Raw genomic sequence first — 22,191 nt, 5'->3', positions numbered from 1 at the left:
AAATACGGTCGTGTGCATGAGGCCTTATGCTGTTTTTTTCTAGGACAATCTCTGGCCTAAACATATATGTACATATATGTACAAAAGAAAGGGGAACAGTATTTAGTAAGGAAGGGTTTTTTTTATCTTACCCCATATTCCTGGCGTCCTGAAGTACCGGACTGGAGGATTTGGCATCCGAGCGGTCAGTGCGTCCTGGTGCTTCTCCTGGCGTTTCCATAAGGAGGAAGAAGACTGGAGCGAAGCTCCTGCTGTTTTAGGCCTAAATAGGCCATGGATTGGCTGGGAGGCTCTCAGCTCCGGACGCTGGAGCGCCTCCTCCCCGAATGGGTCACCGGAACCACCGCCTCCTGGAGTGTTGGACGCATCACCCCGCCGGAAGTGATGCGTCGCGGCGACCGGAAGTGCCTGTGAATGCGCCGGAAAGCCGCCAACTCTGGGCATGGTCCAGCTGAGCTGAACATGACCCCGGGAAGCCGATCCCCTCCAGAGAAAGGACCAAAGTGTGGACCTTAAACCACTTCCGTTTGCAAGTGCAGGAGGGAGGCGATGGACCAGGAGAGGAGGGAGTACCTGTACCATGCTCAAGGTTGCTCCCTCAAAAGGAGACTTATACCTTCCAGAGCACCCCTAGTGGAATAAGGTAAGACCTTGCTAGGGGTCTGCAACCCTGGGAGAAGTGCTTTTCCTCAGGACAATCCTTCCATCCGGAGGACAGGAAACCTGACTGGGCGTGTGGAGAGGTATGTCCCTTTTTATATCCTCAGGTTTCCTGTCCAGCGGATGGGACATCTCTCCAGGGGTGCTGTCGTAGGTGAAAGGGTAAAAATAAATTTTTACAAAAGTAATTTTATTGTGCAAAACGTTGTAAAATATGAAAAAGTGCTATAAATTAGGCATCGCCGGAATCTGACTGACCCACGGAATGAAGTCAACATGTAATTTATAACGCATGGTGAACGCTGCATAAATTTTTTTTTTTTAAAACTATGCCAGAATTGCGTTTTTTTTTGGTTACCTGTCCGCCCAAAAAAAAAAAATAGGATAAAAAGTGGTCAAAAAGACGCATGTACCCCAAAATGGTACCGATAACAACTACAACTCGTCCCGCAAAAAAACAGCCCTTATACCACTACGTCTATTAAAAAATAAAATTAGTTAAGGCTCCAATAAGTCAGGAAATAAAAACTATGCAGTTATGATGGCCCAAGGGGAACATTTCTTCTGTTTCAAGAGGCGATTTATCAAGGCCCTAAAATTAGGGAACCAGGAAGGGTAGGGCCGAAATATATCTGCTAGAAGCGAGGGTGCCCGTATTATACCAGGACAACACTTCCCAGCAAAATTCCCCAAACTGCAAAAGGTGCGGAGTGTGGACCAAAGAGGGGATAAGGAAGGACATTTATCAGTGCGACACTGGCCTGTGCAGAAAGGATTGTATCACAGCGTAACACACATCTATGGATTATTTTATAGTTTTTTTACCCCAATATTATACCACCTGACTATGCCCCTGATGTACTCTGCCCAGCTCACATGTACCCACACATTATAAACGGAAACACCAGCAATAGGTATGTCACGATACCAGAATTTGGACTTCGATACCGATACTTCGTTTAGTATTGCGATTTCGATACCAATTTCGATACTTTGCCAACAGTAATAATCTTCCGTTTTCTGCAGTGAGGCGCGAGGTGTGATGATGAATTTTGAACGCGCCTCACATTAATAGTAATTAATCCCATCATGTTTGTCAGTCATAATGGGTTAATGTGCGAGGTACATGATGGGGTTAATTACTATTAATGTGAGGCACATGGCGGTTAAATTCATCGCACCTCGTGCCCCACATTAATAAGTGAATGAAAGCCGTGTTTATTTCATTTTTTTACAGCGTACACATCATAAACGATGCAAAAAAATTCTTGTGCGCGCCAATACTGAATGTGTGTATTTTATGTATTGAGCCTTATTTTAATGTTTATTGTAAAAAAGGTGAATGTGTTTTTTTTAAAATTTAACAATACATTGTTTTTACTTTATTTTTAAACTTTAATGTACTGACATATATCAGATATGTGCCAGTACATTAGCCTGTGGGCGGATAGCACACAGGCAGTTGTTAGGACATACTTGGGTATTTCCTAACAACAGGAAATATGGTAAGACAGCCCTGGGGTCTGTCAATAGACCCTGGACTGTCTGCCCATATATGGTATGGCCCTCGATCGCGTCACAGGAATTCCCTGTGACGCGATCCAGGGGCATCCCCCCTTCTCATCTTCTCCTGAATGCTGCAGTCCGCTGTGATCGCAGCATTCAGGGGAATAACGGCGGAGATGAGAGGTTGATCTCCGCCGTTATAGAGCGGGGCTGCGGCTGTGTATTACAGCCATTGCCCCGCTCCTGACAGGAAGTGCGCGCGCGGTCAGTATGAGGAGGTGCGGCTGGCGCTGCACAAATGAGCGGCAGTTCAGGCACTGAGGACAGAACATGGGGGTGTTTTGTAGAGCGCCCGCCATGTTCTGTCTCCAGTGCCGCCGCTCATTAGTGCAGCGCCGGCCGCATCGCATCATCCTGACCCCGCGCACTTATCATGACTCAGGAGCGGGGCTGTGGCTGAATTACACAGCCGCCGCTCTCATACATTTATGTATTACTATACTGAGCTGTGCGGCTGCGCAGCTCAGTATCGTAATACAGGAAATAGCGGTATCGAACCGTTTAGGGATGCACAGTATCGAAACAGTATCGAAGTTTCGATGCACCGTGCATCCCTAACCAGCAATACTCAAACATAGCTGCCAACCAAAATCCGCCCTCCAAAAGCCAAATGGTGCTCCCTCCCCTCTGAACCCTACAGTGTGCCCAAACAGCAGTTTACTTCTACATATGTGGCATCGCTATACCGGGGAGAACCCTTTTAACAATTTTTGGGGTGTGTGTCTCCAGTGGCACAAGCTGGGCACGACATATTTGCCACTGAAATGGCATATCTAGGGAAAAATATAACATTTTTAATTTGAACCAACCGCAGTGCAATCATTTATGGAAAAGACCTGTGGGGTGAAAATGCTCCCTACACCCCTTAATAAATGCCTTGAGGGGTGTAGTTTTCAAAATGGGGTCACTTCTCAGGGGTTTCTTTTTATTATTTCACATCTGAGCACCTGCAATTGTGAACCAATACTTCGCCAAATTAGGCCTCAATTTTACATGGTACTCTTTCACTCCTGAGCCCAAACGTCCAGGCAAAAGATTAGGGCCACATGTAGAGTGTTTCTAAAACCGGGAAACACAGCATAATAATTAGAGAGTTGTCTAGTTATGGTGGCACAAGATGGGCACCACATATTGGCATATCTATGGAAAAAATCCCATTTTCACTCTGCCACATCGAATGCACACTAATTTCTACAAAACCCCTGCGGGGGTTAACATGCTCACTACACCCCTAGGTGAAGGCATTGAGGGGTGTAGATCCAAAATGGGGTCACTTCTGGGGGAGTTTTCCACTGTTTTAGTCCCACTGGCATCCAGAAACCAATCCAGCAACAAAAAAATAAATAAATCTGTAAACCTACATTTTCTTTGGAAAAAATTATTTTAATTTTCACAGCCTACTTCCAATAATTTCTGTAAAAAACCTGTGTGGTCAAAATGCTCACTATAGCCCTAGATAATTTCCTTGAGGTGTGTAGATTCCCAAATTGGGTAACTTTTGGGAAATTTCCACTGTTTTGGCACCGCAAGAGCCCTTCAAACCTGACATGGTGCCTAAAATATATTCTAATAAAAATCCTAAATCCACTAGGTGTGCCTTGGTTCTGAGGCCGGTGCTTCAGTCTATAAGCATGCTAGGGCCACATGTGGGGGATTTCCTAAAACTGCAGAACCTGGGCAATAAATATTGAGTTGCATTTTTCTGGTAAAACTTTCTGGGTTACAAAAAAAAAATAAAAAATGGATTCAAAACTAATTTTTGCAAAAAAATATGAAATATGTAAATTTCCCCTCTACTTTGCTTTAATTCCTTTGAAACTTATAAAAGGGTTAAGAAACTTTCTAAATGCTGTTTTTAGTACTTTGAGGGGTGACGTTTTTAAAATGGGGTGACTTTTTTGGGGTTTCTAATATATAAGGCCCTCAAAGCCACTTTACATCTGAACTGGCCCCTGTAAAAATAGCCTTTTGAAATTTTCTTGAAAATGTGAGAAATGGCTGCTAAAGTTCAAAGCCTTGTAACGTCCTAGAAAAATAAAAGGATGTTCAAAAAACGATGCCAATCTAAAGTAGACATATGGGGATGTTAATTAGCAACAATTTTGTGTGGTATAACTGCCAATGCTAATTTTTGCAATTTTCAGCGAAATTTTGGTGTTTTCCACAATTAAATACTGAACGTATCGAGCAAATTTTGCTAGTAACATAAAGTCCAATGTGTCACAAGAAAACAATCTCAGAATCGCTTGGATAGGTAAAAGGCATTCCGAAGTTATTACCACATAAAGTGAGACATGTCAGATTTGAAAAATGAGGCTCCGTCAGGAAGGTCAAAAGTGGCCAAAGAGGGAATGGGCTAAAGAGGCTCTGTCACCACATTATAAAAATGCCCCATCTCCTTACATAAGGAGATCGGTGCTATAATGTAGGCGACAGTAATGCTTTTTATATAAAAAAAAACGATCTGTTTTCACCACTTTATTAGCGATTTTAGATTTATGCTAATTCGTTTCTGAATGCCCAAGTGCCTAACGTTACTGAAGTGTTTAGACAGTGACTAGACATTCCTTCCAGCCGGGACTGGATGTCTATTCCCTATCCCTGCACTTCGTTAACGTTTGTTTGGTACTTACAGCAGAGCAAGCGTATTCTCGCGAGATCTTGCTGTAAATGACAGGTTACAGCGAGATTACGCTCTGCTGTAAGTACCAAACAAACGTTAACGAAGTGCAGGGATTGTGAATAAACATCCCATCCTGGCTGGAAGGAATGTCTAGTCACTGTCTAAACACTTCAGTAATGTTAATATGTCAGTATAAGACAGCACATAACGCAGTGTCACTATGCGCCGACTAAATGAATGGAGAGAAGTGCATGACGCTGATTGGTCAGCTTCATACACTCCTCTGTACAACGCCCACTTGGTCTAAAGTAAAAACACGCCCAGTTGAGCATTAAGAAACTGATTAGTATAAATCTAAAATCGCTCCTAACGTGGTAAAAAGAAATAGATTTTCTAAATAAAAAACACTGCTGCGGGGCGGAGCTAGCTGTGCTGTGTGATGGTCGCTTGATCCCGGAGCTCCTCATAGAGACACTGACTTCTACAGCTGGAGGGCTGCTAAACTGCTCGAAATGGTTCGTACAAATAGGGATAAGTCGTGTGAACCACGGGGGACACCGAAAGTCGGGAAGACGCAAGCGGAGATGGAGAGGTTTCTCCACAAGAAGCATGCTTCCCCGGCGAGTAAAACCAAGATGGCGCCGATACCGCCGCACCCGCCAGAAGAAAGCAGGGGAGACGACTGATGAGGACAGCTCAGGTACGCAATCTGATGCCGCAGGCGGGGTAGATCCTCTTCCTATCACTCGCACCTTTTTGAAAAAAGCCCTGGCCAGTGCAATGTCTCCGGTCCTGAAAGAATTATCCTCTATCAAGATGGACATTCAACACGTGGGGCAGAGGGTAGGGATACTGGAAGACACCCAGTCGGCCATTATACAGCAGGCAGACGCCTTGCAGACAGTGGTGGCCTCGCAGTTTACGCACATGAATCAGGCATATTTGCAGTTGGAAGATCAGGAGAACCGCAGCAGGCGGAAGAATATCAGGCTGCGCGGTATTCCGGAGTCTATCACTACGGAGGATATTTTACCCACAGTAAGAAACATATTCACATTATTACTGGGTCAAGACAAGGCAGAGCAAGTTATAATAGAACGTGCTCACAGAGCGCTGAGACCTAAACCGGCAAAGGATGAACCGCCTAGGGATGTTATTTGTGGTCTGCTCAACTTCCTGGATACGGCGGCCATTTTGACGGCCGCGAGGGGGTCTTCGGACCTGAAATTTGCGGATCATAAGATCATGGTTTTTCAGGATCTGGCGGCGAGTACTTTGGCTAAGCGACGCATGTTGAAACCCCTGACTGAAGCCCTGAGAATGCAGAAAATTCCCATTCGCTGGCTATTCCCATTCGGATTGGCGATTTTAAAAGAGGGTAAGCAAATTACTATCCGTACCCCGGAGGATCTCGACAAGGCCTGGTCCAAATTGGGCATGGAGAAAATTGCTGTACCAGATTGAATGCCGATACAAAGGGACACTTTATCGCCAGGGGTCCCTGACCCACATGGGTGGCAAAAACCCCAGAAATTCAAGGCCCCACGCAGCAGGAAGAGAGCGGATACACAGTCTGGGGACTGATCTCCATACCCTGAGCTTCTCGAAATGGGACTACCTCATTGATGTTATTTGCAGCGGTGGTTATGGCACTGAAAATGCCGTGGAAAGGTTTGATGTTAGGTGCTTACCACCGAGGATATTATCTGTTATTGGTTGCAAATTGATATAGGGGTAGGTCCCCTTCTGGGCCTTTTTCTATGCTCTCATCCCTCCATATATTGTTGCATTGATATACTGCTATATTGTTATATTGCTATGCTCTCGTTTATTATCTGTATTCACTTCCACATAGAAGTCAGTGTTCTCCATACCTATCTCAAAAGGCTGGGTACCTTCTTCCCACCCCCCCCCCCACTATGTCATTCGTGGGCTGGCTCGTATTGGCTTGATATGCGGTCTCTATGGGATAAGAGGCGCAAGCTATACACTATATTATACAGGTTATGGTACAGTCCCACTTTCTTCTCTCAAGTTCTTGATGTATATAGTTGATTGTATGTTTTATTTGTGTCCGGTACTACTATCTTCACTGCGGTCAATAGCTGACAAGGTCAGTCGGTTAATATGACGCCGCTTACTTATCTGACGCTTAATGTAAATGGGTTTGGCACACCCCAAAAAAGGTCCCAGATCTTCTCTATACTGAGACAGGATACGCCAGGGGTGTTAATGCTGCAGGAGACGCATTTTAGACATAACCATATACCCAAATTGCCAGGGACCACATATAGCCAATGGTTCCACAGCACTCACACATCTGCCTCGAGGGGGGTTTCCATAGGTATTCATAAAGATCTACCTTTCCAGGTGGAAGCCTCGAAAATTGATCTACAGGGCAGATATGTCTTTCTGAAGGGGTCCATTTGCAACACAAAAAGGACCATAGCCAGTTTATATGCTCCTAATGACAAACAAATAACCTGGCTGTTAAAGGTCCTGCGTCTATTTAAGAGGTTTGGAAAAGGGATGTTGGTGGTTGGAGGGGATTTGAACTTCGTGTTAGATTCTGATTTAGACTCTTCCTCGGGCACACGAAGACAATCGCCTCAAGCCATGCATAAACTTCGTTTCATGCTACATAGCTGTCAATTAATTGATGCTTGGCGGGTGTCCCATCCTCAGGATAGGGATTACACTTTTTATTCACACAGGCATAAAGTGTACAGTAGATTGGATTACATTCTTGTGTCCTCTTCGTGCCTTTTGAATTTACAGTCAACGTCCGTTGGACATATAACTGTCTCAGATCACGCCCCAGTTACTGCAGTGATTCACGTACAAGATCTGCCCTGTAGATCATGGTCATGGCAGCTTAATGACACTGTCCTCTCGGATGAAGCAAACAGGTCGGCTCTAAATAAGAAACTGGAGGAGTATTTCTGTTTAAACATAACTACTGATGTTTCGATGCCCATGGTATGGGAAGCCCACAAGGCATATATTCGAGGGGAACTTATTGCACTATGTTCACACTTAAAGAGGGAAAGGACTAAGAAAATGAATACTATACTGACACAGATCTCGACATTAGAAAGACTCCATAAGCGAGTCGTCAAGGCCTCGGTCCGCACAGAAATAGACTCTCTTAGGCAGCAGTTGAAAGATCTGCTAAATTTACAGGCAGTTAAATCATTCCAGCGACTTAAATGTAAAATTTATATGCATGGTGATAGGGGTTCAAAGATGATGTCTAGAATGCTTAAATCACAAACAGAAAAATCATTTGTGTCTTCGATATGAACGGTTTCAGGTCAAAAGGTTAATACCACACCCCAGGTGGCAGAGGCTTTTAGGCAATTCTACGCTAATCTCTACAACCTAGATTACTCTGAGTTGCGAGATCCACCTTCTACAACGTCGGGTAATAAGATTGGAGCAATACAACAATTCCTGAATAGTCTTGACTTCCCCAAATTGTCAGATGATGAGAATGCATCCCTTTTAGCTCCCTTCACTTTGAACGAATTGAAATCTAGTCTGGCCTCTATTCCATCAGGGAAATGTCCTGGGCTGGACGGCCTACCCATAACATATTATAAACATTTTAGTACAACTCTACTCCCTCATTTCCTGGAAGTCTGTAATTCGCTGCTAACGGGTTCTTCCCTTCCGAAACAGGCATTGGAAGCCTACATCACTTTGATACCCAAAGAAGGAAAGAGCCCGGAAGAGTGTGCAAGCTATAGGCCTATTTCACTGCTGAATACCGATGTTAAGTGGTGGGCGAAGCTACTAGCCATCAGAATAGCCAAGTTCTTGCCAAACTTGATAGCGGAGGACCAAGTGGGGTTTGTTCCACGGAGGGAGGGCAAATATAACATAACCAGAGTGATAAACGGGATACAATATGCTAAGGTAAAGGGCATTCCTCTTGTCCTTTTGGGAACTGATGCCGAAAAGGCATTTGACAGGGTCAGCTGGGATTATATCAGGGAGATCCTGGGGAAATTTAACTTTCCGCAATCATTTATTCAAGCCATTTTTTCGCTATATGCCCAACCATCAGCTAGAATCAGAGTAAATGGTTTGCTGTCTGATCCCTTTTCTATTAAAAATGGCACTCGTCAGGGATGCCCGCTATCTCCAGCTCTGTTCATACTGACATTGGAACCTCTGTTGCTGACTATTAGACAAAATGATGATGTTAGGGGATTGAAGGTAGGAGAGGTAGAACATAAAATTGCGGCCTTTGCTGATGACCTACTTCTGCTGATTTCCAATCCGCTATCAGCAATACCCCACATAATTGCTCTATTTGACGAATTTGGTTTTATTTCAAATTTCAAAATTAACCTTAGTAAATCAGAAGCGCTTAATATCAACGCCTCACCACGGATTATCTCGCAACTGCATAGTAGTACTCCGTTTAAGTGGCCTCAGAAAGCCATACAATTTTTGGGGATAATGATCCCAGCTGACCTTTGGGAACTGTTCTCCATTAACTACAAACCCCTCTTTAGTAAAATCCGCTCACAAATAGGGGCTTTTAAGTTGCCATTCCTCTCGTGGTTCGGTAGGAAAAATATACTGACTACGTACATACTTCCACAGATCATGTACCTGCTGACTGCCCTACCCATTGGGGCCCCGAGAAGCTATTTTCGTAGCTTCAAATCCCTGTTTACCTCTTTCTTATGGCATCCTAAACGACCCAGATTAACATATAACCTTCTCTCACAGAAAAGAGAACAGGGAGGGCTTTCGCTTCCTGACCTGGAATTGTATTATTATGCTAATCATCTCTCACGTTGGACGCAGTTAGCGGATGGGGGTAATAACACACTGTCTGTAGTTATGGAAAGAACACTTATGGGGTCGGACATGCTTCAACTGCTATGGGTGCGAGATGACCTGATAACGAAAAGGGGGGATCTGAGTCCTATCACTAAGGGAATGATTCGTGCATGTCACACTGCAGGAGCTCTGAATATGACGGGGAAACTCCTTTCCCCACTGGCACCACTGAGTGTTCTGCCGTCCTTCCTGGGTAGGAAGCCCGACAGAACGACAGACTTTTGGAGGAAGCTACAGGCCGTCAAGATATCGACTCTCCTAGATCCGTTGGGCCCTCCGAGCCTTGCACAGATATTCGAGGAACAGGGGTTGAGGCGTCCGAATGCTTTGCAAGTGGCAGATTATGCAGCTACATCAGATATGTTCAGGTCAATCTCCAAGACATTCCAGACTGACCCGACATGGTTGGAAAATTACACACTATTGCCAACTACCCCTGCAAAGATACTGTCCAAATTGTATAGAGGTCTCCTAATGGGGAAATCGGAACAGAAACCCCACTATTTGGGGGCTTAGGAGAGAGAATTGGGGAAAACCTTTTCCAAAAGTGAATTGGACAATATATTGAAGCATGCACAGGGTTTCTCCAGATGTGTGCGGATACCGGAGAACTCTTATAAGCTAGTCACGAGATGGTATCGGACGCCTGAATTCCTTGCCTCTATAGGGCTAGTGAAGGTTAATAAGTGTTGGAGATGTCAGGAGGGGTCAGGTTCTTATCTACACATATGGTGGAATTGTCCTAGAATTATTAGTTTTTGGAAGGAGATTGAGAGTTCTATCAATAAGATCTGCTCTACGCAAATTAAGTTATCAGCAGAATTAGTGTTCTTGTGGATACCTCAAACTGGCTTTACACCTTCCACATATAACCTGCCGACACAGATGATCTCGGCAGCTAAATTGCTTGTGCCCACATTGTGGAGACAAACTAAGTCACCCACAATAGATTTATGGTCTGAGAAAATGCAGCATATTTGTCGTATGGAAGAGTTGGCGGCCTGGGTTACTCAAACCAGGGACCGTTTTCTAAAAGTGTGGAGCCCATGGATGGCCCATGGCAGAGACAAAACAGGTTCTAAGTGAGGCCTAGAAATCTTTCCAATCTTCTTTATATATATTGTAAATTTTTCTTGGGTAAATCCTATGCCAGGCCGACACAAGGATTCTGGGGGTAACATGAAACATGAAGTAAATTTTTCTCTTTATATATAATTGATCAACGGTGATGTAATACTGGAATAGTTATTCGTATGTTATACATTGGTTAATGTATTGTTTGTGATGTCTCCCACAGTTATTGGATAATTAACTACCGTAAAGGGCAAGATTTGTTACATTACATGTGGGTACTCTTCTTTGTCAGGATTCTATTGCCTTTGCGTCACCAGCAGGTGATTTATTTTGCCTTGGTCTTTACCCATACGTTAAATGTTAAAAGTCTGTAATTCTACGTTAATTTGCTCCAAATCACGCAGTATAATAACTGTATGTTATGTTATGTATTATTTACTGTTGAATAAAAAGAGATTTTTCAAAAAAAAAAACACTGCTGCTACATTATAGCGCCGATCTCCTTATGTAGGAGATAGGGCACTTATAATGTGGTGACAGAGCCTCTTTAAACTATAAAGTGCAAGAAATGTTATAAACTCTATCTACCCGCAAACATCAATTATAGACCGCGTTCTGGAAATTTATCACCTGATATTAACAGCAGCCGAACCCGCAGAACATATCATGGAGAATGTCGTTCAGACGAGTACTAAATATGACAGGAACAAATAAGCCCAGAAAGAACTTACCAAACTGTTCACTGGCTTCTGCAACATTGGGTTTTCGCAGAAATCGCCTACAAATGGAAATTTACACAGCATAAATCAATGACACTACTAATAAAAAAAAAAGCATTAGTAGACTACAGACCACACAAGTACAACATACACCCATATAAACGTCACATCAGAAAAAAACAGATCATATTTTCAATAACTGTTAAAGTGGTAGTGTCATCACGCACAACCAATTTATATGTATGCTACATAGTAAGGCCTAATAAATCGAAAAATAATCTAAATCGAAATTCAGCACAATCAATCAACGGCCTTTTGCGAATTTTGGTTTTATCAATAATTTTTTTCCGGTTTAAACTGTATCTGCATGTTCAGGACGTAGATTCAGTTAAATCCAATAGTAGAGCAGGGGACCGCGAGGTCCCTGCTCTACAATTCACTATGTATCGCTGGAGGCGATGCAGTGACATCATCGCGCCTGTCTGCACCGAGCTGCACAGACCAGAGGAGCTGAGGGATCTCCTCCACTTGTCATTGAAACGGGGTTAGGTGATGTATATTATTATTTTTATTAGGCACTATTGGGGGCAGCTGCGGGGGAGTTTACACTGTGTGGGGTGCATATAGGGGGCAGTTATGGGGGCATTATACTGTGTGGAGGGCAGTTATGGGGGCATTATAACGTGTGAAGGCGTCTATGGGGCATTATAACGTGTGGGGAACACTATGGGGCAATCGTAATCGAGGTTACATGTTCAATTAATCATGATCTTGATTTAGATCATAAATGCCCAGCCCTAGTAAGGCCTAATGCACACGACCGTGCCTGTAATTACTGCCCATGATTGCGGGCACGGCCAGCCACTCACATCTTCGGCCCGCGCTCCCATAGTATGGGAGCACGGTACGTAAAAAGCAAAAGAAAGGACATGTCCTATCTTTTGTGCCGGCTTTCTACGGCCCAGACACCTTCCCATAAATAAACGAGAAGGCGTCAGTGGACAATAGAAGTTAATGCGTCCCTAATTGCGGACGATTTTTACGGTTGTGTGCACAGGGCCTTACATAGTTAGCACGGTTGAAAAAAGACGTATGTCCATCAAGTTCAGCAAAGACAGTTAAGCATTTTTCTATTTACAATGCTTTATAGGAAATGCCAACGTAAGAAAATGAACAGTATCTAACACCCAATAGTAGCCTCTGTTATTTATGGTAATCTGGGGTGAACGGTTGGGTAGACTTCCCCATCCTATCTGTGGTAAGTAGCTGGGTTAATGTAGTTAGGGGCAGTAGAAAGGGGTCAAAGACAAGGAAGGCCGATCCGGTTTCTGACATTCCAGGCAAAATTGCCAAGTTGGGTGATGATGCGAGGGTGTCAGTCTCAGAAATGGCAGCCCTAGTGGATACTGATCTCCCTAACAGCCGGGAGAACAGCCCAGCTAGTAGTCGGCGGGATGGTAATGCAGGTAAGCCAAGACAATTGATAGTCGTAGGGGATTCTATAATCAGGAAGACTGATAGAATTATTTGTCGCCAAGACCACCTCAACCGAATGGTTTGCTGTCTCCCTGGTGCCAGGGTTCGGCATGTGGTGGAACGGGTGGACAAATTGCTGGGAGGGGCTGGTGATGATCCAGCTGTCGTGGTCCATGTCGGTACCAACGACAGAATAAATGGTAGGTGGAGGAGCAATAAGAATAATTTTAAAGAACTAGGCTACAAGCTGAAGGGAAGGACCTCCAAGGTTGTATTCTCAGGAATACTGCCTGTGCCATGCGCATCACAGGAAAGACAGCGGGAGCTTAGGGAGTTAAATGCATGGCTGAAGTCTTGGTGTAGAGGAGAAGGATTTGGGTTCCTAGAGCACTGGGCTGACTTTTCATTGGGGTACAAACTGTATTCTGCAGATGATTTGCACCTAAATGGAAGGGGGTCCGAAGTGCTGGGGGAGAGAATTCTAGCTGGGGTGGCGGTGTATTTAAACTAGGGCTGAGGAGGGAGGTCAATGTAGAAAAAAAAGGGGTAGCCAGGTTAGAGAGGGGTCAGACTATATTGGTGGGGGGAGAAACAGAATGTGGGGAGAGGACTAGACAACAAGATAAGGAGATCCTTTCGTTACAAAACATCAGTGTAAATAAAAAGGACCGATTAATGTCAAATCACATTTCTGATAATAAAAGTGAAAAACTGACAGGCAAGTTAAAGTGTATGTTCACAAATGCCAGAAGTCTAGCAAGCAAAATGGGGGAGCTGGAGGCCTTGATACTGGAAGAAAATATAGATATAGTTGGTGTTGCTGAAACATGGCTGGACTCTTCACATGACTGGGCTGTAAATCTACAGGGTTTTACACTGTTTCGGAAAGACAGGACAAATAGGAAAGGTGGTGGTGTATGTCTGTATGTGAGAAGTGATATGAAGGCGAGTGTGAAAGAGACAATAGTGGGTGAAGACTGTGAGGAGGTTGAAACCTTGTGGGTGGAACTAGAAAGGGAGGTAAACACTGAAAAAATTACTTTTGGTGTAATCTATAGACCCCCCAATATAACTGAGGAGATGGAAGTTCAGCTATATAAACAGATGGAGCGGGCTGCACAGGCGGGTACTGTAGTGATAATGGGAGATTTTAATTTCCGGGATATTAATTGGTGTCATGGTTCGGCTTCAACTGCAAAGGGGAGACATTTCCTCAACCTGTTGCAGAAAAATTTTATGGGCCAGTTTGTGGAAGACCCGACTAGTGGTGAAGCTCTGTTGGATCTGGTCATTTCTAATAATGCAGATCTTGTTGGGAATGTCAATGTTCGTGAAAACCTCGGTAACAGTGATCACAATATAGTTACATTTTACCTATACTGTAAAAAACAAACGCAGGCTGGGAGGGCAAAAACATTTAATTTTAAGAAAGCCAATTTCCCCAGGATGAGGGCTGCAATTCAGGATATAGACTGGGAAGAACTAATGTCAAATAATGGAACAAATGATAAATGGGAGATTTTCAAATCTACTTTGAGTTATTATAGTGCAAAATTTATTCCTACAGGTAATAAGTATAAACGACTCAAATTAAACCCCACATGGCTTACACCTTCTGTGAAAGGGGCAATACATGACAAAAAAAGGGCATTTAAAATATACAAATCTGAGGGTACAGCTGTAGCCTTTGTAAAATATAAAGAGCTTAATAAAATTTGTAAAAATGTAATAAAATTAGCAAAAATACAAAATGAAAGGCAGGTGGCCAAGGATAGTAAAACAAATCCTAAAAAATTCTTCAAGCATATAAATGCAAAAAAGCCAAGGTCTGAACATGTAGGACCCCTAGATAATGGTAATGGGGAGTTGATCACAGGGGATCAAGAGAAGGCAGAGTTACTAAATGGGTTCTTTAGCTCTGTATATACAACAGAAGAAAGAGCAGCTGATGTAGCCGGTGCCAGTGCTGTTAATATATCAGTTGATATACTGAATTGGATGAATGTAGAGATGGTCCAAGCTAAATTAAATAAAATAAATGTGCCAAAGGCTCCGGGACCAGATTGGTTACACACTAGAATTCTTAAAGAGCTTAGTTCAGTTATTTCTGTCCCCCTTTTCATAATATTAAGAGAATCTCTAGTGACTGGTATAGTGCCAAGGGACTGGCGCAGGGCAAATGTGGTGCCTATTTTCAAAAAGGGCTCTAGGTCTTCCCCGGGTAATTATAGACCAGTAAGCTTAACATCCATCGTGGGGAAAATGTTTGAGGGGCTATTGAGGGACTATATACAGGATTATGTGACAATAAATAGCATTATAAGTACCAGCCAGCACGGTTTTACTAAGGACAGAAGTTGTCAAACTAACCTAATCTGTTTTTATGAAGAGGTGAGCAGAAGTCTAGACAGAGGGGCCGCTGTGGATTTAGTGTTTTTGGACTTTGCAAAGGCATTTGACACTGTCCCCCATAGACGCCTAATGGGTAAATTAAGGACTATAGGTTTAGAAAATATAGTTTGTAATTGGATTGAGAATTGGCTCAAGGACCGTATCCAGAGAGTTGTGGTCAATGATTCCTACTCTGAATGGTCCCCGGTTATAAGTGGTGTACCCCAGGGTTCAGTGCTGGGACCACTATTATTCAACTTATTTATTAATGATATAGAGGAAGGGATTAATAGCACTATTTCTATTTTTGCAGATGACACCAAGCTATGTAATATAGTTCAGACTATGGAAGATGTTCATGAATTACAGGCAGATTTAAACAAACTAAGTGTTTGGGCGTCCACTTGGCAAATGAAGTTTAATGTAGATAAATGTAAAGTTATGCATCTGGGTACCAACAACCTGCATGCATCATATGTCCTAGGGGGCGCTACACTGGCGGATTCACTTGTTGAGAAGGATCTGGGTGTACTTGTAAATCATAAACTCAATAACAGCATGCAGTGTCTATCAGCTGCTTCAAAGGCCAGCAGGATATTGTCGTGTATTAAAAGAGGCATGGACTCGCGGGACAGTGATGTAATATTGGCACTTTACAAAGCATTAGTGAGGCCTCATCTAGAATATGCAGTTCAGTTCTGGGCTCCAGTTCATAGAAAGGATGCCCTGGAGTTGGAAAAAATACAAAGAAGAGCAATGAAGCTAATAAGGGGCATGGAGAATTTAAGTTATGAGGAAAGATTGAAAGAATTAAACCTATTTAGCCTTGAAAAAAGACGACTAAGGGGGGACATGATTAACTTATATAAATATATTAATGGCACATACAAAAAATATGGTGATATCCTGTTCCTTGTAAAACCCGCTCAAAAAACAAGGGGGCACTCCCTCCGTCTGTAGAAAAAAAGGTTCAAGCTGCAGAGGCGACAAGGCTTCTTTACAGTAAGAACGGTGAATTTATGGAATAGCCTACCGCAGGTGCTGGTCACAGCAGGGACAGTAGATGGCTTTAAAAAAGGCTTAGATAATTTCCTAGAACAAAAAAATATTAGCTCCTATGTGTAGAAATTTTTCCTTCCCTTTTCCCTTCCCTTGGTTGAACTTGATGGACATGTGTCTTTTTTCAGCCGTACTAACTATGTAACTATGTAACTATAGATCTCCCAGCCAGTCTAATCCGAAGCATGCTCTCCAGCTCTGCTCATTGAGCATAACTTGTAGTCAGGCAGCCCATTTAACCCCTTCCCGACATTTGTCGTAAGTATACGTCATGGAAAGCCAGTGCTTCCTGAAAAATGTCGTATACTTACGACAAATGGATGGAACCTGTTCAGAAGCTGAGCCAGTGCCATTATCCCAGGATGACAGCTGTATTTTACAGCTGACACCCTGCTGTAATGGCGGGGACCGAAGTTAGCTTCGATCCCCTCCATTAACCCCTTAAATGCAGCCATCAGCTGACATCTACCTGTAACAGCAGGTACCGAAGATAGCACCGATCCCTGCCATTAACCCCTTAGATGCGATCGCTGCTTCTTTGAGATTGTCAGATCTGCAGCTATGCCCTGCAATCGTAGGGCTGGCGACTGCTACTATGGCAACAGGAGACCTAACAATGGTCTCTGCTCTGCCTAATCGGCTTGCTGTCAGTAAACGACGGACAGATCTAATAGATTGCACTACATAGGAAGTGCAATGTATAAGAAAAAAAATCTGACAGTTGGACCTTCAAGTCCCCTAGTGGGCCTAAACAAAAGCGTAAAAAAAAAAAAAAAGAAGTGTAAAAAATATAATAAAAGTTTCAAATAATAAAATAAAACACAATTGACCTTTTTCCCTTATCAAGTTCTTTATTATTGAAAAAAAATAAATTAAACCATACATATTTGGTATCGCCGCGTAAAAAAAAAAACAACTTAAAAACAATGGCAGAATTTGTTTTTTGCTCACCTGGCCTCCCAAAAAATAGGATAAAAAGTGATCGAAAAGTCGCATGTACCCCAAAATGGTACCAATAATAACTACAGCATCCCGCAAAAAACCAGCCCTCATACCACTATGTCTGTGAAAAAATAATATTAGTTAAGGCTCCAATAAGTTAGAAAATAAAAATATGCGGTTGTGCAGGCCCGAGGGGAACATTTCTTCTGTTTCAAGTGGTGATATATCGGGGCCCTAAAATTAGGGAACCAGGAAGGGTAGGGCCCAAACATATCCGCTAGAAGCGAGGGTGCCCGTATTATACCAGGAAAACACTTCCCAGCAAAGTTCCCCAAACTGCAAAGGTGCCGAGTGTGGACCAAAAGGGGGATAAGGAAGGACGCCATATATCAGTGCGACACCGGCCTGTGCAGAAAGGATTGCTTCACAGCGTAACACACATCTATGGATCATTTTATTGTTTTTTTACCCCAATATTATACCACCTGACTATGCCCCTGATGTACTCTGCCCAGCTTACATGTACCCCCACATTATAAACTGAAATACCAGTAAAACTCCAAACAAAACTACTACCAAGCAAAATGTACGCTTCAAAAGCCAAATGGCGCTCCCTCCCTTCTGAGCATTACACCGTCCCCAAACAGCGGTTTACTTCCATATATATGGCACCGCCATATCCGGGAGAACCCTTTTAACAATTTTTGGGGTGTGTGTCTCCAGTGGTATAAGCTGGACATGACATATTCGCCACTGAAATGGCATATCTAGGGAAAAATTTTAATTTTTACTTTGCCACACCCGCAGCGCATTCATTTATGGAAAAGACCTGTGGGGTGAAAATGCTCACTACACCCCTTAATAAATGCCTTGAGGGGTGTAGTTTCCAAAATGGGGTCACTTCTCAGGGGTTTCTTTTATTACCTCACATCAGAGCTCTGCAATTGTGAACCAATACTTTGTAAGTCGCCAAATTAGGCCTCAATTTCGCATGGTACTCTTTCACTCCTGAGCCTGGTCGAATGTCCAGGCAAAAGATTAGGGTCACATGTAGGGTGATTCTAAAACCGGGAAACACAGCATAATAATTAGAGAGCTGTCTTGTTATGGTGGCACAAGCCGGGCACCACATATTGGAATATCTATGGAAAAATTCCCATTTTCACTCTGCAACATCGAGTGCACACTAATTTATGCAAAACACCTGCGGAGTTAACATGCTTACTACACCCCTAGGTGAATACCTTGAGGGGTGTAGTTTCCAAAATAGGGTCACTTCTGGGGGGTTTCCACTGTTATGGTTAGGGATGTCACAATACCGATACTTTCTGTAGTATTGCGATTTCGATACCAATTCGATACTTTGCCAACAGTAATAAAAAAAAAAAGTTCTTCCATTTTCTTATGTGAGGCGCGAGGTGTGATGAATTTAACCTCCATGTGCCTCACATTAATAGTAATTAACCCCATCATGTTTCTCAGTCATAATGGGTTAGTGTAAGGTACATGATGGAGTTAATTACTATTGGAGGTTAAATTCATCACACCTCGTGCCCCACAATAAGTGATAGAAAGCAGCTATTTTTTTTTACAGCGTACACATCATAAATGATGCAACAAAATTTGTTGTGCAGGTTATTACGGGCGCGCCAATACTGAATGTGTATATTTTATGTATTGAGACTTATTTTAATGTTTATTGTAAAAAAGGTGTATGTGTATTTTTTATTTTTATTTAACATTACTTTATGTTTTTACTTAATTTTTTAAACTTTAATGTACTGGCATATATCTATATACTGATAGTACACAGGCAGTTGTTAGGACACACCTAAGTACGGAACAACAGAAAATATGGTTAGACAGCCCTGGGGTCCTTCAATGGACCCTGGGCTGTCTGCCCATAAATGGTATGTCCCTCAATCGCGTCACAGGGATTCCCCCCCCTTCTCATTTTCCCCTGAATGCTGCAGTCCACTGTGATCGCAACATTCACGGGAATAACGGCAGAGATGAGAGGTTTCTGTGATCTCCGCCAGCGGGGCTGCGGCTGTGTAATACAGTCATTGCCCCGCTCCTTATATGAAGTGCACACGCGGTCAGCATGAGGAGATGCGGCCGGCACTGCACTAACGAGCGACTGTTCAGGCACTGAAGACAGAACATGGGGGTGTTTTGTAGTGCGCCTGCCATGTTCCGTTTTAAGTGCCGGCAATCATTAGTGCAGCGCCGGCCGCATCGCATTATCCTGACCCCGCGCACTTGTTATCAGGACTCAGGAGCATGGCAATGACTGTATTACACAGCCGGAGCTCCGCTCTCATAAATTCATGTGTTACTATACTTAGCTGTGATGCCGCACAGCTAAGTATCGCAATACGTGAAATAACGGTATGGAACTGTTTGGGGATGCAGAGTATCGAAACTTTGATGCATCGTGCATCCCTAGCTATGGTCCCACAGGGGCTTTGCAAACGCTACATAGCGACCAGAAACCAATCCAGCAAAATCTGCATTCCTTCCCTTCTGAGCCCTGCCATGTGCCCAAATAGCAGTTTATGACCACATATGGGATATTGCCGCACTCGGGAGAAATTGCTCTACAAATGTTGGGGAACTTTTTCTCCTTATCTTTTGGGTATGTTCACACGCACTAATTACGGACGTAATTCGGGCGTTTTTCCCCCCGAATTACGTCCGAAAAATGCGCCTCGATAGCGTTGACAAACATCTGCCCATTGAAAGCAATGTGCTGACGTTTGTCTGTTCACACTAGGCGTGTATTTACGCGCCGCTGTCAAATGACGGCGCGTAAATAGACGCCCGCGTCAAAGAAGTGACTTGTCACTTCTTTGGGCGTAATTGGAGCAGTTATTAATTGACTCCAATGAAAAGCAGCGCCAATTACGTCCGTAATGGACGCGGCGTTCAAGCGCCTGCACATGCCGTTACGGCTGAAATTACGGGGATGTTTCCTCCTGAAAACATCCCCGTAATTTCAGCCGTTACGGACGCTGCCGTGTGAACATACCCTTTGAGAAAATGAAAAATCTTCAGCTAAATTTACATCTTATTGGAAAAAAATTTTTATTTATTTTTATTTTCACTGCCCAATTCAAATAAAATCTAGATGAATTCCTCAAGGGGTGTAGTTTCTTAAATGGTGTCGCTTTTTGGCCGTTTTCACTGTTTTGGTCCTTCGGGGGCTAATACAATCCCGACACTACAGCACAGCAAGTGTAATGTCCTTTGAAATTACAGTTTACAGCGTAATCTCACGAGATTACACTTGCTGTGCTGTAGTCTCGGGATTGTATTAGCGAAGTGTCAGGATTGTGAACAGTCTTGCTAAAATGTGCGTCTTATACTCCAAAAAATATGGTACCTGTCTTTAAATGGGTTGACCGATTAGGACCCCCTCTATCAGCCAGAGAAAAGTCATCTAAGGCCATGCTCACACGGCTTATTTTCAGGTATATTTCGGAGCTTGAAACGCTCATATTATACTCTGAAATACATTTAAAATAAACCAGCAAACAGCTTCCCATTGATTTCAATGGGAAATCGTAATTCATACATGTATTTTTACACTGCTGAATTAAAAAACGCAGTTTAAAAATATGCTTCATAAAAATAAAGGGACATGTCACTTCTTGGTGTTTTACAAGCGGATTTTCCATTAACACTACCAAAATACGCTTTAAAAATCAGCTCCAAGAACGCCACAATTTTCCTGCTCCAAACATATGCCGCGTGAACGTACCCTCGTGCTCGCGTTACTTTCAAGTTAGGCGTATACGTGGTCAAAATCCCCCCACTGTGTAATCGCCAAAAGTAATCCCGTGAGGTACGCAACACCCATCGCTAAAGAAACGTATACTGCACGGTTTTAATACAGAAAAAAGTATGCTTGCACATACCCCTGAATGAATGCCAAAGGGAGACTTTTGGCATACGTCCAGGTCAATGGGGCTGGGCGTAAAGACAGGGTGTGGTGTGAATAGAGCCCAACGTATGACAAGTCCAACCTCAAATTTGTACCATTAAAAATTACGCTTAGCTCCATTGTTGGCAGAATATTGTCATTGTTCCCAATTAGTTTTTCATTGACATATAATTTTATGAAGTATAAGAACACAAGGCCTCGTCTCCTGAACTAAATACTCGGTAGTTGTATCGTACACACAGATCATGACACCAGAGGCCTCTTCAGCCCTGCAATAAACGTCAGCAATGGAAACACACCAGAAGAAAAAGACAAGAAAAAGACAAGAAAAAGCGCAGTGCACACCACAACCACTTCAGGACGCGCTGCGTACACGGCAATGGCTTGTGAATAGGTATGGCGGGACACTGACGCACACACCGGGCAAACGTAAGCGCAAAGAGATAGATATATAATGTCTCTCACTTCTTCAGCTTATTAGAAACGGCTCTGTAACGTAGCAGAAAATCCCCGTCGGTCGCCATCATTACCCGCTGACAGCTTGCTTACTTCCGGTTATTGTCAGCCGCAACAGAGCCATATTTTGGTTGGCTAATATGTAGTCAGAAGCTTTCCTTCCGGGTGTAGTCAGAAGCTTTCCTTCCGGGTGCCGCAGTCACCTACATTTCCATATGCGCCTGTGCTGCCACCTTCTGGTTTGATGAGGAAACAGCTATTTGACAATGAACTATCCAAAGACACTGTGGTGAAAACATGAAATCCTCTTTCATATATAAACCTTCCCTTCTAAATCTTTTCCTGAGCTACATAAAAAATTATAACACGGATTATATAGTCAGAATGGCCCTTAATCATTATGGTTTCCACCTTTTCCACAA

General features: G+C 43.2%; 1 protein-coding gene across 7 annotated transcripts in view; it reads right to left on the bottom strand.

The window, feature by feature from the left end:
* The window catches only part of LOC142657993 (40-kDa huntingtin-associated protein-like), a 186,660-nt gene extending 164,715 nt beyond the window's left edge, over positions 1 to 21,945 (bottom strand). For 2 of the 7 annotated variants that reach the window (XM_075833622.1, XM_075833623.1), the window contains exons 1-2: positions 21,779 to 21,945; positions 11,512 to 11,558 (exon numbers count right to left, since the gene is read on the bottom strand). In XM_075833622.1, the coding sequence (XP_075689737.1) occupies positions 11,512 to 11,558; positions 21,779 to 21,840 (109 nt within the window). In that variant the 5' untranslated portion in view covers positions 21,841 to 21,945. The remainder of the gene's footprint in view (positions 1 to 11,511; positions 11,559 to 21,778) is intronic. The other 5 variants (XM_075833621.1, XM_075833619.1, XM_075833618.1 and 2 more) reach the window with 4 other exon arrangements.
* Positions 21,946 to 22,191: the final 246 nt, after the last annotated feature.

The sequence above is a fragment of the Rhinoderma darwinii genome, chromosome 7 (genome assembly GCF_050947455.1).
Source record: "Rhinoderma darwinii isolate aRhiDar2 chromosome 7, aRhiDar2.hap1, whole genome shotgun sequence".
NCBI lineage: Eukaryota > Metazoa > Chordata > Amphibia > Anura > Rhinodermatidae > Rhinoderma > Rhinoderma darwinii.
Note: the sequence above shows the minus strand (reverse complement) of the source record. Positions and strands in the feature narration are given on the sequence as shown.